This window comes from Balearica regulorum, chromosome 1 (genome assembly GCF_011004875.1).
Source record: "Balearica regulorum gibbericeps isolate bBalReg1 chromosome 1, bBalReg1.pri, whole genome shotgun sequence".
Classification (NCBI taxonomy): domain Eukaryota; kingdom Metazoa; phylum Chordata; class Aves; order Gruiformes; family Gruidae; genus Balearica; species Balearica regulorum.
In genome coordinates, this window is record NC_046184.1 from 127,246,291 (window position 1) to 127,263,469 (window position 17,179).

The following is a 17,179-nucleotide window of genomic DNA, read 5'->3' on the forward strand; positions in this document are numbered from 1 at the left end:
TAGCACTTCTGGGAATCATGAGATTTTCATAGATGTTTTATCTGGTAGAAAAGCCCTGAGGTACAGAAGTTGCCAGGAACTGTGCTGTAGTGCATCTGCTGCCATCTGTATCAAAACCATTTAATCGATTTTTCACAGTTACACATACTTGTTGCATTTTTATGTTTGTACTTCTATGTAGTTTATGGGTGATTTAAAAAAGCTATAAAAGCACTGAAAACCTAACGTTTCATATTTACAACTATGAAAACCATTTTAAAGTTGCAACGTGGCATTATGAAAAGACAACTCTGAGGCTAAAAGCTGTCTAGACCCTTGGCTGAGGGGCTTTGCTGGGAATGGCAGGACCTGCCGCGAGTGCCTCCTTCCAAGCGTGCGCCTCCAGCCGTGTTCCCAGCACTGTCCCCTTCCGCATGTCTCCTCCATTGTGTCTCTCCAAATGCGCCTCTTCACCCTTCTCCTTGCCTCTCTCCTTTTGTTTTTCCTCACCAGCCTCCTGCTGCCCCCGCCTGCTGCCGCCCTGTCTGCAAGGTGTTTGGGCAGAGGCACCATGTGATTACCCCTTCCTTCAGAAGCCTTGTTGGTGTTTTCGCGCCTTTGTACGGGAAGTGTCCCGTTACTCTTCTGGTTGTAATGTTGAGAGATCGGGGAAAAAAAAAATAGACAAATAACAGTGTTTATTTTTAGATGTTAACTCCTTCTCTTAGCCTTGATCTTACCTGCTTCTGAAATATCATTTTGAGATATCTCTGGTTTCTTAAGTTTAATAAACCCTCAGCTGCTTGCAGCAGCGAAATGGAGCAGTTCTGTGCCTCTGCCTGGCTGCTTTCTGCTCAGAAACACTGGCTGTGCTTCCAGCACCGCACGCCAGAAACATCTCGGAGAGGACCGAGGGAGACACTGCCATCAGCAATGGAGGGGCTGTGCTCTGGTGGCTACCCACGCAGGGTGACTTTTGTCAGTGAGAAGTCACAGATTGCTTTGAAAGTGATGGAAATGCTTCGTCTTTGGAGACGAAGTGGAGGAACGAGTAATCATGTTTTCATTTAGCTGAAACAGGACCTGGCACCCAAATGCTACTATAAACACTTGGATGAGGGATTAATTTAGTTGCATCTGTAGTTTTAATGGGTGAAAGAAGAGGCAAGATAAGGGTAGCAAAAAATTCCAGGATGTCAAGAGCAACCCTCATATGCATGATGGAAAGTAGAGAGAGAATGCTTGCAAAGACTGAGGCAGCCTACTGGGAAGGTGGGCTACCACAACAAAGCAAACAGGATTTTTTTATTCCTGCTTTGCAAATATATGATTGTATCCAAGGAAAACTTGCCATTATTCATTTTTCTTCCTAGCGGAAGCCCCCTGCCAGACACTAAGCACTGACTTACTCCTTATGCCTAAGGTCAGTTGTGTGATGGCATATGGGTTTTTTTCTTTTTTTTTTTTTTTTTTGTCTTTAAGGATCAATGAAAATACAGTAAGAGCAAACTTCTTGTATCATCAGAGGTGAGGATTTAATTTCCAGATCTGCTACAGACTTTCTTTGTAATTCCAGAATTTTTTTTTAATTTAATATATTCAGTTCTTCACCTAGATAAGGTGGAATAATATATCTTATCTCCCAGCCTTTGTCTGCCATATGTGTTCAGAAGACAAGTTTTTTTGACTGTTTTTTGAATATGACAAACTAAGTCTTTGCTGTTTTGGCCAGAGTTTCAAGGTAGTACTGTGTTAGAAATAATAGCTTGCACAGAACATTGTAAATTTGACTAGAAGCAGACATGTAAATAGTAAAAATATCCATTTTATTTTATTTTTATCCATGATGATACAGACAGAAACGTTATGCTTGCTGTGTTGCAACAAATTTGTCAAATGAAAATAAATGGAAATAACAAAGAAGGAATTTTTCAGAAATGGAGTTTTCAAATTGTGATCAAATTACTTGTCTACTGGTATTTCATCCAGAATTTGATGGGCAACATTAAATGTCCACAGTTATTTTTAAAACTGTGTCAGAACAGTATATATTCATTTATGCCAGACCATAATTTTCTGTAGTAATTACAGAGCAAACAGGAAACAAAGGTCCTGCTCTGCAGAGATTACAAGCTAAATTTAGATGCCACATAATCAGTGATATCAGGCAAATGCAGATTTTGGTGTAAGCTGTGTCCCATGTCTTTTTCTAAAATGTACACAATACACAGAAAGAACATATATTGGAACCTGCAGTTCTCAAGACAATCTAGCTAAGCACCCTGGAATATGTTTGGCCTACGGATTTTATTTTGGCTATCCTCAATATAAATTTATCATGGTTTTAGTTTTGCTTGAGTTGGGAATAAACCAAGAACAAAAAGAGTGTTTTGCACAGCCCCAGAGCTCCTTTGCAAGGCCAACCTGAGTAAATACCGGCTTAGCCTGCATGCAGGAGGTCCTAAGATTTCGGTGGGTGGTTGCACCAGCTGGTGGTTTCATTTTGTTATGTATACCAAATCGTCATTATGATGACTTATGAAATACTGCAGATAATTCAAAGAATTTAATTTTATTACTGTTTTCAGGACCATAAGCATACGAAAATGGTGGCTCTGAGGCTTTTCAATCTGTTTTTAGTGGATAGTAATGCTCACGGGATTGTGTCAGCCTTTATCATGCCAAAAAGGGAGGGAAGGGAAAATAGCATAAAAATTCTGGAGATTAGCTGCTCATATTTTGTCTTTCTTGTCAGCAGGCCTATTGCATGATAGGTGAGACAGTGACCCATCAGAGAGTGATCTGGATGATTCCTAGCTGAGTAACAGCGAAGGAGAGTAGATGTTGAACAGTCTGATATATGATGAGAAAGTGGTGGTATCTGGGCTTGGTGGAACTTAGAACCTGAAATAGAATATTTAGAAAAGGTTTTATTTAATTATATTTTAATTGGATGGGAACCTGCATACAGTATCAGACTGATAACATCTTCTGAAGTATGTAGAAAATAGGTGCAAATGTGGGAGGGAAGACAGAATGGGGTGTAAGACGTGGAAATGTCAATCTCAAGTAGAAGGAAGAGCCTCGAGGAATTAACTCATCTTTGGAAATATTTAGTTCAATATTAATGTAATTTTTCTAAAAGACTGTAGTTGTAAATCTAAAAAAATAAGTTTGGGTTTGTCTTGGCCAGAAATATAGTCTTTATTTACAGTCTTGTGATATCTGGTGCTTTTCTGCTCTCAGGAAGATTATTGTAAGAGAAGTAATTATTTTACCCAAATCACCGGTACAATACATAATCTGTTGTGTAAATGTTACTTTATTTTGAGTCTATAAGCTTCTGTTTATGCTGGAATTTCTAGTCAGCTGTCACTGAAAAAATATCACGGAGGAAGCTGTACATCTGATATTTCACTATTTCATTGGGTTCTGCATCCAGCTCTGGGATCCCCAGTACAAGACAGACATGGAGCTGTTAAAGTGGGTCCAGAGAACGGCCATGAGGACTGACGCACCTCTGCTATGAAGACAGGTTGAGAGAGTTGAGGTTGTTCAAGGCCAGGTTGGATGGGGCTTTGGCAACCTGGTTTAGTGGAGGGTGTCCCTGCCCATGGCAGGGGGGTTGGAACTAGAGGATGTTTAAGGTGCCTTCCAACCCAAACTATTCTGTGATTATGAAATTGTTAATTTGTAAGTAAAACAAATGCATATAGTTTTCTATTTCTGTTGTGAAATAACAAATTTATTAAGTTAACTCAGTTCAGATACAAAATGCCCAGAATTTATGCTTAAAGTTTAATATAGAAATATTTTTTGAAAGAAACACTTTTACTTCTTTGCTTTGAAATCAATTCTTGCTCATTTGGAAGTTTTCTTTGCTTTCAAAGGTAAAAATAAAAGTCAAATCTATAATGTTTTGATTTGGCCCGCTGTTTTTTCCTGATGCACACATGGCTTTTTTTGGCTCATCTAAGATAAGCTCAGTATTGTTGCCAGCACCTCTCTTTCTGTGACTGTTGTGTAGGTGAGTGGCTGGAGTTCTAGAGTTGCTCCCAGGTGACCTCTGGGGAGAGGCGCATGCTGTGGAGGTGCAGCAGTCGAATCACCGGGCAGATTTGGCATCGTCAGAAGCGGCACAGCAAAAGATTCGTGATAGTCTGTGCTCATAATTCTCAGTCATGGAATTCCATAGAGAGCAAATGTAGCCCAGCAGATGGTCTCAAGAGTTAAGACCAACAAATGGGAGCCACTGTGTTGCTTACTGACCATTGCACAAAGCTTGCTAGTTTACCCTTGGTCATGCAACTTAATAAGTATTATAGTGGTAATTTGGGATTTGGACCTTGAGAGTTATAGAAAACAAAAGCTTAGCTTTTAGATTATGTTTTTCTGACAGCTCATATAATATTTAATGTCAGTAACAAAAGGAAGAGCTTTGCTGTTTATCCATTGTAAAATGAAGCAAAGCCAGCTGCAGTCTTTGAATTTTGAATTTTGGATTTATGGCTTTGGTGGGAAGTGGAGTTTCTTCTGAGGATATTATTTTGCTTCTTGAAGAAGAAAATAGAAATATATAAAGAATATACAAAACTTTGCCTCAGTAACATGGACCCTGACATTCACGCTTTCACAGAATTCCCAAGTCCATTTTAATTTTCTAGATATTTTGGTACTCTAAGATCTCGCACAGTCTTGCCCATACAGTTAGAACTGGATCTATTAAATGAAAACCAAAGCAAATCAGTGTACAGATTAACAAATGCAGATATATTTGAAAAGCAAGTCTCAGCCTAAACTCAGCAGGAGTCAGTAGGCTGATGACATTAAAAATATATGTTGTAAATATGAATGTATGATGGCAATACAAACTTATGTGGCACTAAGAGTTCTGAAATTCATTGCCTGTATGCTTCATTAGGTAGGTAATGAATTTCATACATTTCGGGACTTAAACTGCCAGACCTACCATTATGGTTTTGCATCAGTAAGTATGGAATTCTATGAAAGTGTTAGTATGTGAAAGCTGATGTACTTCAATAATAGTAATAGCATTCTTGTTTATGTTCAGAGAAAGTAGAATATCATTTAACTAATTTAGTGTCCCATTTTTAAATACAGGCACAGCCAAGTCATATTTCTTCTGAAAAAAGCTTTTCTCAAATATTTTGTAGGTAGGTTGATTATTACAAATGCTATCATCTGTGAACAGAAATTAGATTCATAATTATAAATTATTTTCCTTCTAATAGCTTAAGGAACCAAAATCCTGGACAAAGATAAATATTAAAATACCTAGTCACTTCTAATTAATCCTTACATTCTTAAGACAGAAATTAACAACTTTTTCCTATTAAGTATTTCGAAAACTTTTCTATAAATTTAAAACTGCAACGATTGGATTGCTTGCTTATTCACTCATCTAGTTAATCAGATTAGTTTTAAACCTGTGGCTTCAGTCTGGACACCTTCTATCAGTCTAAATATAATTTCTAAATCTAATGTAAATATTCTTAATTAGATGATGAATATTTAAGAAGGTAGCTAAATTTAAGAATGCAGTAGCTATTTTCTACATACAACAAAGGAAATTGAATGAAACCAACATTTTGAAAGATGATTAAATCATTCCAGCAAGGGAACCCTCTGTTTTCTCAGTTAGTACAATGTTACTACAAAGTTATATTTTGATGTCATCCAAATATGGGAGTCTCTGCAGAAGAAAATAATTTAGTTAACTTCTGCTGGGTTGTCCATATGCATCCTGCTTCTGGGTCACGAAAGAACCACTGCTGACTCCACATCCTGCCTGAGCAGTGGGACCAAACTGATGAGTGGGTCTGACTCTGGTGGTCCATTTCTCCATAGATGTCCTGCTCTACTTCTTAAGGCTCTGTCTGATGGCAATAGAGAGGTATCAGAAGTTCATGCCCTAATCTGTCTATCCACCTCCCTAGTCAATACTTGTGTGGATAGGCATATACATGTGTGTGTGTGTTTCTGTAGGTTTCTAGCAAAACTACACTTAGGTTTTTTACCTATTTCATACTAAATCCTGAATAATCTTACTTCTCTTTAGGGTAAGTATTTCTCACATCAAAATTTTACAGATTGTATAACATTTTAAAATGCAAGGCAAATGCTCTTCCTTCATGCATACTGTGATCTGTTCCCTTTTTCATATAGTGAAAAAATGACCATGAAAACTTCATTTGAGAGGTGATAAATGTTATATACATAAATACTTTTATAAAAAACTTGACAAACTACTGAATGCTTTCTGAAGGACCTGTTTTCCAATTAATAAGCTCATGCATGCCCCTCTCAGTGCTCAGTCACAGAAGTTGCTTTTTGCTTGTTATAAGAAACTGATTTCTTTAGATATGCTACCAGCTTAGCCTGGTCTCTAACTCCCACTCCATATAGCAAGGTATAAAGCATGTTTCACAGTGTTGAAGAATTATTCACTCGGTGCTTAGCAGAAACCACTTGACAGTTTTGAGTTCATTCTGTTTGATCTGACACTTCCAAAGGAACACAGTGACCTTCATTAGTTTGATCATATGGAAGTGATTTTTAGATAAAAGAAAAAATAGGCTAACCCTACTGAAAGAAAACAAAATTAAATCATAGAGTTGTAATAGTTGGAAATAATTACCCCCAAAATGTATTGAACTACGAAATGAGATTATATGTATGTGTGTTTTTTAAAAAAGCATTTAAATCTGTTGAAATCTCTCTTACTGACTATCTATCTTAGCCTCTGAGAAGCCAAGGAAGGGAACATTCTTCCTCCTAGGTCTTTCATGCCTTGACAGGTCTTTCAGGTACATTTGCATTGCTCTTCATCACCCCAGAAAGACAACTGAAGGCTCTGAGCACTTCTTCCTGGTTTCCCTTGTAATACCTTTTATCTAATCTTAGAAACTAGAGTATTGCACAGTAATATAGAGGATTACAGTTCCTTCCTTCTTCCTAGATATTATTCACTCACTTGTTTAAATACAGCTTAATTTGTGTACATACTTTCTGGTTTGCCTCATTTTTTTGTAAGCCATCGTCTTTTTAAAATCTGTCATTACACATTATGATATATATATATGGTAAGGAATAATCTTTCTCTAAATACCTTAATAGATTAATGGTCATAAGAACCACATCTGACATCTTTCTGGCATAAATGACAGACTTCACATTAAGCTAGATATTCTAAGTTGCCACCTCACCATTAATTTTGGCTTTATTGGCTAAATCCTCTCATCACATTGCTGACCATCTGAGGGACACCTAAAATGTCTTAGGTGACACCTTGTTAGTGTTTTTCGATATTTAGTTGAAGTGTTGCGATAACTTTCTAAGATCATTGTTTAATAAGTATGACTTTTATAAGCCTGTGAAAAAGGTTAAGAGAAATACTGCTTTACAAGAAAAGATAAAGAAGGAAAGATGAAGTGTAAATTACTGCCTGAGTATCTGAGTAGGCTGGCTCCAACTGTTCTCTACTGTGTACTCTGTCCTATCCAACTCCACTCCATAATGACAGCCTACAGGCAACAGCTTAGGAGATGTTATAACTGTTCCCGTAATTCCTTAAGTACTTCAGCATTTAAAAAAGAAATGTTTTAAACTTATCCTCTTTTGACTCTGCATCTACTACCCAAATGTTCTCCCTAGACTGGTCTCTCTCAGATTCAGGATTGCTCATAGGAACAGCATCAGCATCCTTTTGTCAAGGGATGTTGTATGATAGACTTTAATAAAATGATTCCTCCTTGAGGAACAGGACTGATGTCAGACATCTCCTGTTCTGGAAGGCATCGGAAGAGAAGGTAGAGCACTTTCAGCAAGAAATAATTGATAGATGGAGAACTTTAACTGAATCCTTCTCCTAGGAAAAAGAAAGAAAACACGTAAATAGTTTAGGTTTATTTGCTTAGAACAATGCAATAATGAAAAGCAAAGTAACCACAAGATAAGACAAGCTTAAATGATGTTTTAACTGTGATTCCGCTCCTGTGGTTTACAGAAAACTGAGCCAAAATTGGAAAGCATCAGAAAACCTTGCATGTAGTGCATGGTTGTTGTGCCTTTAGAATGGTCTTGTAGCCCTATGAAAAACACCTCTTTTTCCTCATAATTTTTTTATCTCTGTTATGTGGGAAATTATACTGTTTAGGGGAAGAAAGGGGAAAGTGTAAAAAAGATGCAGTAACCTAGTTTGTTTCTGTTTAAAACTGTATTTTCAAGTTTCTCAATCATGCCTCTCAGAAAACCTGCTCACTGTTTAGTAAGACACCCTTAAAACATTTAGGATTGGAAAAACTAGTGTTCTCTACAGCCACAAATGTTTAGCTAAACCAAATTTTATATGGATAAATGTATGGATTACATAAATCTATTAAAAAAAAAGTTAAAATCATATGAAATAAGATGAAATACATAACTGTTATTTATCCAGAACATTCAAAGAAAACTATATTGTGGGACTGCAACTCCAACAGAAATGATTCCAACCTGATGGGCTATTCTAAGATGAAGCTTAAAACATGTATGTGTCCTTGAAAAAAACTTTGTAAAGGACTTACTTAAACTCTAGGGAGATGTAGCAGTAATCTCTAGGGAGATGTAGCAGTAATTTTTCATGATTGAAAAAAAATCCTGTATTGACAGCTTTGAAGCTCTAGTAGTATGCTTCCAGGGCAACCAATGACAATGTTGGGCTTGGACTATTTTTAACCTGTCTCTCGCAAAAATCTACAGTTTTTAGGTTTTCAGCATTTTCTAATGTTACCATCGCTAGGTACTCAGTGTAGCTCCTCACACTACCATGTCTTGCTGTCTTCTACTTGTAGCGCTGGCTGGTACACGCTGGTCATATGAAGTGGTGTGCTTGCAGTCCTATGATTGCGCAAACCACATTCAGACCAGGGCTGCATCCAGTTCTGTAGCAAGATTTTATGAATGCATTACCCACCAATTTCTTAACCTGGTATATTTAACATTGACAGCTGAAGTTGTTACAATTGCCAGAGGATGTAAAATGTTTTCTTTATTATGCTTCATTCTGTTTGCCAGTGACAGCTATCCTGTACAGTCATAGTGTTTAAAGGGTAGGACTGAAGGCCTCAGTTACCCTTTTTTTCTTTCAATGCATTGAGTGTTTCATATTGCTGCAAAGGAGAGGGGGAAAAAAACCTCAAAACGTAAGACTCAAGAGATTATGACAAAAATATGAAACTATACATAAGTAATTTTTCAGAATTGGCTAGATTTCAAGTTCAGTGTGTCTTTTCATCATGATCATTGTTGCAAGGTATGAGTAAATTGAAACACTCAAAGATGCACATAAAATTATTTTCGTTTTTCAGCTAAGGAATATCAGTGCATCAGTAGCTTCTTTTGCTAACGTGAATTACAACTGTCCATAATTCTGCTGCTCTCCAGTTATATTCTGCAGCAGGTCAGATTGCATTAGTCCCTGTAGTCTTCAAATCTACGAACCTTCAGTGAAAAAATTACTTTTATAGGAAAATGTCAATATATTGACAATACTGCTTTTGAAAAGCACTTTCCTACAGAGCAAAATGAGTGCAGTTTAGGTAATTTGTTGGACAAGGAAAGTGGAGGTATTCTACCTCACAAATTCTGTTGCTATTCATTTACTTGTTCACTTTTTTTGGAGTGTGTACTGGACTCAATGGACTTACCAAACTGGCATGGAATGATTGCTTTTTTCATCTTTATATAGGCTAACTGTAACTTATAGTAACATGAACATTATTTCTCCTGGGACTGACAGCTTCTTCTCAGACTCCTTTTCTGTTGTTTCCACTGCTGTTGTATTATAAACAGCAGAAAATAAACTCTCTCAGTGAAAAGAGTTATATTTGTCTAACCAATGTTATGAACTCTTACAGAGAAAAAGAGATTTCTTTTTCTTTCTTGTTTCTCTATTATACCTAGAATATTTTAAAAAGTATAAATTTTTTTATTAATAAATAAAACTGAATCTTAAGCCAGCAGTCTCCTTCACTGAGATTGTTCTTTCCTCAGTGTATTAAATCAGTGATAACCAGATTGAAAAATAGTTATCTTGTGTTTGATTGCTTTAAATGCAGTTTTCTGCTTTGTTATTGCTTCTAATAACTTACCAAATCTACAGTCAGTTCAGCAGAATTCCTTTTGTCCATCTTAGTGATATAACAACTATTGAACAACTAGTGAATGGTAGCGATGAAAAAAAAGAAATTGAACAGCAACCTTTAAATTACATACTGGTAGAATCTCACCATGCTCCTAAATTATTCATTTGAGAGAGTTCAGTGTGAACTGGGAGCAGTTGGAGCCATGATGGGACACTTTCCAGTAAGCAAGCACGAAACTTTTTAAGTGAAGTCCAATGAGGACTTCTGCCTGGAGCACTGTGATTAGGAAATGGATGGGCTTTGGGTTTCACTTCAGGAAATATCCTGTTGTATGTATTTTGTCATTCTGATACTCAGTTTAAATTTGTTAATTGTCAAATATTTTTGTGGTTTTATTTTCAAATAAATCTAGTTAATGGACACATGATTTGATAAAATAATTTAAAATTATATCTTTTCCTTAAATCTATAAGGAAAATGTTGTCCTTTTTGTCCAGATTGCCCTTTGCAGATTGGTTGGTAAATAAATTCTGTACTGAATAATTCAGAATCCTCTTGAGATAAGTTCAAATACTGATTTTTACAATAAAGATACTGTGCGGTTGCCAAATTTAGGGGGAGGAAAGGAAAAAAATTGGATACAAAGGGGGAATTCCATACTAAAAAAGAGATTAGGCTTTGAAATGGAGAAGGCACAGGACATAGCTGTAATGAACAATGTAAACTGAGGTGCTTCAGAAACCACTGAACTATGGGTGAAAAAAAAAGGCTTTTGTCATCATTACTAATTATTTGAAATTCCTGTGCTTCAGTGATATTAATAGTGCACATGGAGCCACATTTGTTCTGTCTATCTAGGCATTTTCAATGTGTAGTCATCACAGTATATAGGTGCAATGATACATAAAATATAAAGATCAGAGTCTGATCTCAGTAATATGCTATTACAATCCAGAGTGCAGTAAGGACAATTACATTACTTTTCCCTGGCAAAGTTTATTTTTTTAGCCATATTGAATGTTCCTAGTTAGGTTTCAGGATGTTTTGTAATCTTTGCAATAGCCTTTTCTCTGTTTTTGTTTTATATATATTTTTTTCATTGATTGAATACTACTTATTGAAGACGTTAAACTTGAGGTAGGAAGTAGTGATCAATTTTTTTCTTTAGTTCTCCAAAACTTGGGCAAATCCTTTTCTGGAACAGTTGCCTCACATGCCATTGATTCTTCTATTTTTCTGGTTTTAGAACTCTATTTCTGATTTCTAGGGTTGTCTTTCTGGTTCCGAGTAAGGCTGATTACACTTCAGAAGATATTCATTTTCTCCATGCTGAATCCTGTGTGTTCATTGTAACTTTAAGGATTTTATAAAGTCCTTCCAAGGCTATGGGCAGAGTGTTAGCCTGAAAGAACTTTGTACTGAGATTCCTCATTGCTGTCTTATAAAACACTCTTCAATATTTTCATAAACTTATTCCTGTTAGTACTCAGAGAAAGCCTTTTATATGTTCCAATGCCTTTGCACAAAATCCCCATGATGTTCAGAATACTTTAAAAATTGTCTTCTACTGTCCAACAACATCATTTAATAGCAATTCTCTGACAATTCTCATCTGCAGTCAGCAACTCATTAGCTGCAGGTGAGGGGTTTGTGGGATCAGTTCTAACATGATATACAGTCAAATTGGATTTAGAAGATATAAACTTACAGTAATGAAAGGATTTTTATGTTACCTTAAAGTAAATCATGTCATCATAATTATAAAGGCCTCTCTAATAAATTATCTCTACATATTTTGTCTTATATAGTACTGCACTGTTTGGTATATTCTAGCTCAGAAAGGGCAGATTAAATATGTAGATGTCATGGCGTGTTTATCCCCAAGTGATGTACTTTAAGTGGATTTTGTCAGTCATTGGTTCAAGGAAACAACATTTTATTTTTTTGTTTGTTTGGATTACCTAGTAGCTTCCTGAACTCTTCAATTCCAATCTGTAATCAAGCAAAACTACTACATGTGTTATTTTTTAAGTGTCCATGTCAGAAGCCTTTCTTTTCCCTTTTTGAGGGAGATAGCCCAAGTATTTTCATAAGGAAATGTGTTTCATAGATTTGGAGCTTGTGTATTCATAGTCACTTGTGTAAATCGGCTCCTGAGATGTCCTGAATACAGCTTTCATTATGCAGCCTCATTCCCCTCTTGAGAGGGAGAATTGGTCATCACGGAATTCCAAGACTGTGGTATGTGATGAAAAACTCAGTCTCGCTGAGAAAAGCGCAGTCCCTAGAGAAAGTCTGCTAATGTGTCTGAAATACAAACCTTGTGAGACATTATGGAACAGATCCATCTATAAATATTTTGATTTTTGTTGATAAGAAGTATCAGCATTTCTTATTAAAAGCAGCTATTATGAAGAATTAATACAATTGTAGACCTAGTTTTCTTTTGAAGCAGTTCTGTAATAGAGTTTTCATTCATCTCTTAATTCCCCCCCCTTCCCCCTTAAAAATACCAACACAGCCCTACACCAGCAAGCAAAGAAACTTATAATAAAACAAAAATAGGTGGGATGTTTGTAATTTTTTTTCATGGACAGCTGACATAAGCTATTATATTTTTTTCAGCTGTGTACCAAAATCTCTAGGTTGCCAGGAATCAAAAAATAACACGCTGAATGTCTCAGAGTCTAAGGCGGAAGGAACTGGAGTAGTTGCAAGAAATAGGTGGCAGTTATTGCCCATATGCCAGCAACACTGTGGAAAGTGTTTGGGCAGTCTTTGTCCCCTACACGCCCAGCTCAACCCTTGAGCCACATGCCGTAGCCATAGCACAGGGATTTTACTGGAGCAGTTCAAGAACACCTCTGTTATTCACCCTTCCTGTAGTACGCAATCTCTTTGTTGCTTCAAGTATACCCTAAAGCTTACATCAGAAATCCTCATCCAGATAGGGCACAGAAATGACTTGTTTTGTGACCTTGTATACAGCTAAAATGAGGAGTTAGATTTGCTCCAGACTAAATTTAAGTATTTGGGCCTTGGGCTATCCTTGCTTTGCTCTGATTGTGCTTTGTGTTTTCCAGTTCTGTTTCTTCAGTTCCTTTTGCATTTCCTTTGACTTGAACATGCCGCTATGTGTGTTTACTCACAGTTTTCCTGCCTAGGCTTCAGCAGGGGATGGTGAAAGGTTTTGTTCTCTTTCTCTAAACCTCAGCTGAGTCCATGGAATGATCTTTATCCCTCTTTCTGGAAAAAGGAAGAGCACAGATAGGTAGAAGTCTCCTTTCCCTGCTGAAGCATTTCTCATCCCTTTAGTCTTTAGCCTGCACCATTCTGGAATCAACCCTGCAGAGAGAGATGCAGTGTTGGAACTACCTCTCAGTGATAATTTCAATTGCTTTCTGAGTACTCTACGAATATCTGTTCCCCTCTTTAGAAGGCTTGTAAATTTTCAATGTAGTGAGGCAGTCTTCAAGAAAATATTGAGAACGTAGTGTGTGCTGACTAATCTCAGGGAATTAAAAAAAAAAGTAAAAAACCTGTCCATCTCTTCATGCAGTACACAGATTTTATTGCTTGTGGAGTTTTGTTTTTTTCATTTGGTTTTGGGGGTTTTTTTTGTCAAACTTCAACTGCTTGGACAACTAGCTGTCCTGATGTTCTTGTGCTACTATGGACGAGTCTGATGCTGGATGCTAGCCAGCACATTATCAGTGACTCTAGTGGTTATTAAGTTCCCAAAGATCACATTTCTTTCAAATACTGGATAAAGCTAATTGTTATTTTATAATTCACATGAACATATGAGAAAGTTTTTTAGCTTTTGCAGTCTCTCAATGAAATTAGAAGGTATAGCCGTTAATTATATCTTGCCATAAATCTTTGACCAATATTACCAAAGTCCCTAAAGGACTTATTCTTCAGAAAATATTAAACCTTGTCTTGGTTTGGTAAGAATGAAAGATTGTTGCTGATGGTTTTTCTCAAATGTGATCCTGTTTCATAATGCTTTTTGTGGCATGAACCTGGCATTTCTGGCTGCATATGCATTGGAAACACATGCTGTGTACCATAGTGTCATACTGTGTGGCCCAGAACAGTTTATCTGTTCTTTGTTAAGTTAAACTTAGTTGCAATTGCCACTTAAAAGTACAAGAGGTCTCCAATATGGTCAGTTCTAGAAAGATTTAAATATTTTTATTCCCTTAAAAAAACCCCAAACCCACAAAAAACCCAACCCAAACCAAAACAAAAAAGCTTTTAAGTGACTCAGCTTTTGTTTTTCCTTTGTGTTTCACCAGTTGAAAAGATACAGAGCCAGTGGGATGAAGTGCATGGATACCTCCAAAGCCGGATACAGCAGCTTCATGAGATGTTAAAGGATTCAACACAGTGGCTAGAAGCTAAACAAGAAGCTGAGCAGGTTCTTGAACAAGCAAAAGCTAAGCTTGAGTCGTGGAAAGAGATTTCCTACACCGTGGAAGCTCTGAAAAAGCAGAACACTGAGCTTAAGGTCACTACTGAGAATTAAAATACTTCCGCTTGAGTTAATTAGATTGTTAAAGAAAATGTCCTCTAACTATTGGATAGTGCACATTGAGAACAACCTCCTTATCCCTTATTTCCCACAAAAGATTAGAAAGAAATTAACTTAAAAAGTCGAAAATGTATGTCACATAATCCTTGAATCGATCTTATGTAGCTGAGCTATACCTCAGGTAGCAATGCAAATATGCCCTAACTTTTGCATCAGTTTTTAGGTTTCTTGTTATGGAAATAGTCATACTTTGGTGACATTCTTCATGAATAAATTTTGAGAACAGCTGTTTCAGATTAATAATATCTCATTTTCTGGTTGGGAAAAAACAAGATTGAAACCAACCAATTGATCAGCCTCTTAAAGTGAGTCCTGCCTCCATGTTAATGGAACGTTACATTTTAGTTATTTGGGAGAATGGTTGCACAAATATTTTCTGATATGTTCTCCTCTCCTGCCCACCAGATTTTATTTTTTTTTCTAACTTTTACCACTCAGCTGTTTGGTTAAAGTTTGCAGACTTAGAACAGTCTTATTTACACAGCTGAATGGTAATGAACTGCTGTGAAGAATAGTGGGGTGAGATCCTTATCAACTGGTTTTGCCACCAGAGAAAGTATGTGTATAACCGCATGGTTAGTCTTCAGCTATCTTCGTCATCAGTTAGTCATTGCCTTTGTGATATTTAGATACAAAATGTGCTGGGGTTTCTGCTTTCCTCTTTTTTTTTTTTTTTCCTTGCCTATAAGAAGCATAAAAACATTAATCAACCCATCCTTTTAGGGCTGAGGTGTGGTTAAGTTTTCTCATTTAAGATTATACTGTAAGGGTCATTGCTTGGGAAGGGTGGATTATGGTAAACAAGGGCAATCACTCACTAATGTATTGGAAAGAGTTATAGATTATGTATACTACTGTCATTCAGTGTAGAGGACTCCCATTTGTCACTGTCTTTCTGCAGAGATAGAGTTCTGGCTTTTGCCCAGTGTTTGGTTTAAAAAAAAAAAAAAAAGGAAAAAAAAGGCTTTGACAAAGTCAATGTCCCAGCTCTGCAAAGACTCAATTCACAAAAAAATAGTTCTGTGCAAACACAGTCTTACGTCATTGTGTTGGAGTCTCTTATGTCTCGAACACAAATTACTTAACTAGGAAAATAACTGAAAATACAGTTTTAGAAATGGATTTTCTGTCCACTTTTTTTTACAAGAATATATGAGGTTTAGATGAGGTTCACCTAAGAGTGTATGCTTTTTGAAAAAATTATGGGGTTTTTGGATCAACATTCTCCAAGGACAGAAAAAAGAATATGCCCTTCTCCTCCATCCCCCAAGTTATAGAGAAAGTATACTAGTCTGTTTATTTAGAGAATGTATCTCTATGTATAAACAGAGTTTTTGAAAGGATACCTGCAGATTCTTTTCACTCCTTCTTTAAAAGAGATGAAGCACTTGGGCTATCAGTATCTTCAGCCACTCCCCTCCCAGTCTGTATTCAATGTGATGTGTTGTGTCAAGTTACGAACAATAGTCTAAAATTATCATTTCAGTGTCACAACTAGTCCGTCTTAATTTGCTGTGCCCTCGTGATGATATGAACATCAACATGCTCTACTGTTTCAGGGCTGTTTACTTTCACTTGTTTGGTTTTGCCTAGCCTTTCTCCCACAAGTCCGGAAGAAATTCACCTCTGTCTTAGAAATGTGTGTGTGTGGGGGGGTTCTTTTCTTTTCTTTTTTGTTTTTTTTTTTTTTTTTTTCCCCTCTTTCCTTTGTGCCAGCCTTCCTAGAGGAATTATCTTTGTCTGCCAGTAATTCCTATTGTGTCAAATCCCTCAAGAAAGCTTCTCAGATGTGACAGCATCAGCTGTTGTGTTCATGCTTGAGATAAGGGGTCATGAATTCTAAGGAAAATGGAAATCTTTTTTGAGTTTAGCAGCTTTATATTTCTCCTGTATAGTATTATCTAAACTGAAAGACCTAGAAATACATCAAGTCCTCAAAATAAATGCTTTCCAGGCTTCTGTGCCAAACATATATTTTGATGTTGTCCCCTGAATATGTAGAGTAAATATGCTGTTTTTTGGCTTGCTGTTACACTGATGAAAATAAAGCTGTCATTTCTATTCATTTGCATTGAGGAAAAGAAAGAGGTCAGTGCAAGTCTTAAATAAACTCTTCAGACATTAATTTTGTCAGCTTTGTATCTCAACACAGCTTGGTGTGAGAAAGTAGTCACCAAGTGTTCTTCTGATTCAATTGTTATAGGTCTGCCTAAAGACAGCTGAGTCAATGCAAAAGTTCTCCTCTGCTCTAAGAGAACTTTTAATCAGTGCTTGTGTCAATGCTTTTCTGTTAGTGCATCCTTACACACAAGTAAATGGTAAGCTCAGCAATACCAGTCTTTTGATTATATATTTTTTTTACAATGCCAGCATAAATCAAAAATCTGTAACTGGGTTGTAGTTGGCCAATTGTATTTTTAATAGAATTTGACACATTTGTTTCTGACATTTAAAAGAA

General features: G+C 36.6%; 1 protein-coding gene across 8 annotated transcripts in view; it reads left to right on the forward strand.

Moving 5' to 3' along the window:
* The window catches only part of DMD (dystrophin), a 1,320,554-nt gene that overhangs the window by 1,019,622 nt on the left and 283,753 nt on the right, over positions 1–17,179 (forward strand). For all 8 annotated transcript variants that reach the window (XM_075774516.1, XM_075774534.1, XM_075774546.1 and 5 more), the window contains one exon: positions 14,426–14,637. In XM_075774516.1, coding sequence (XP_075630631.1) covers positions 14,426–14,637 — 212 coding nt within the window. The remainder of the gene's footprint in view (positions 1–14,425; positions 14,638–17,179) is intronic.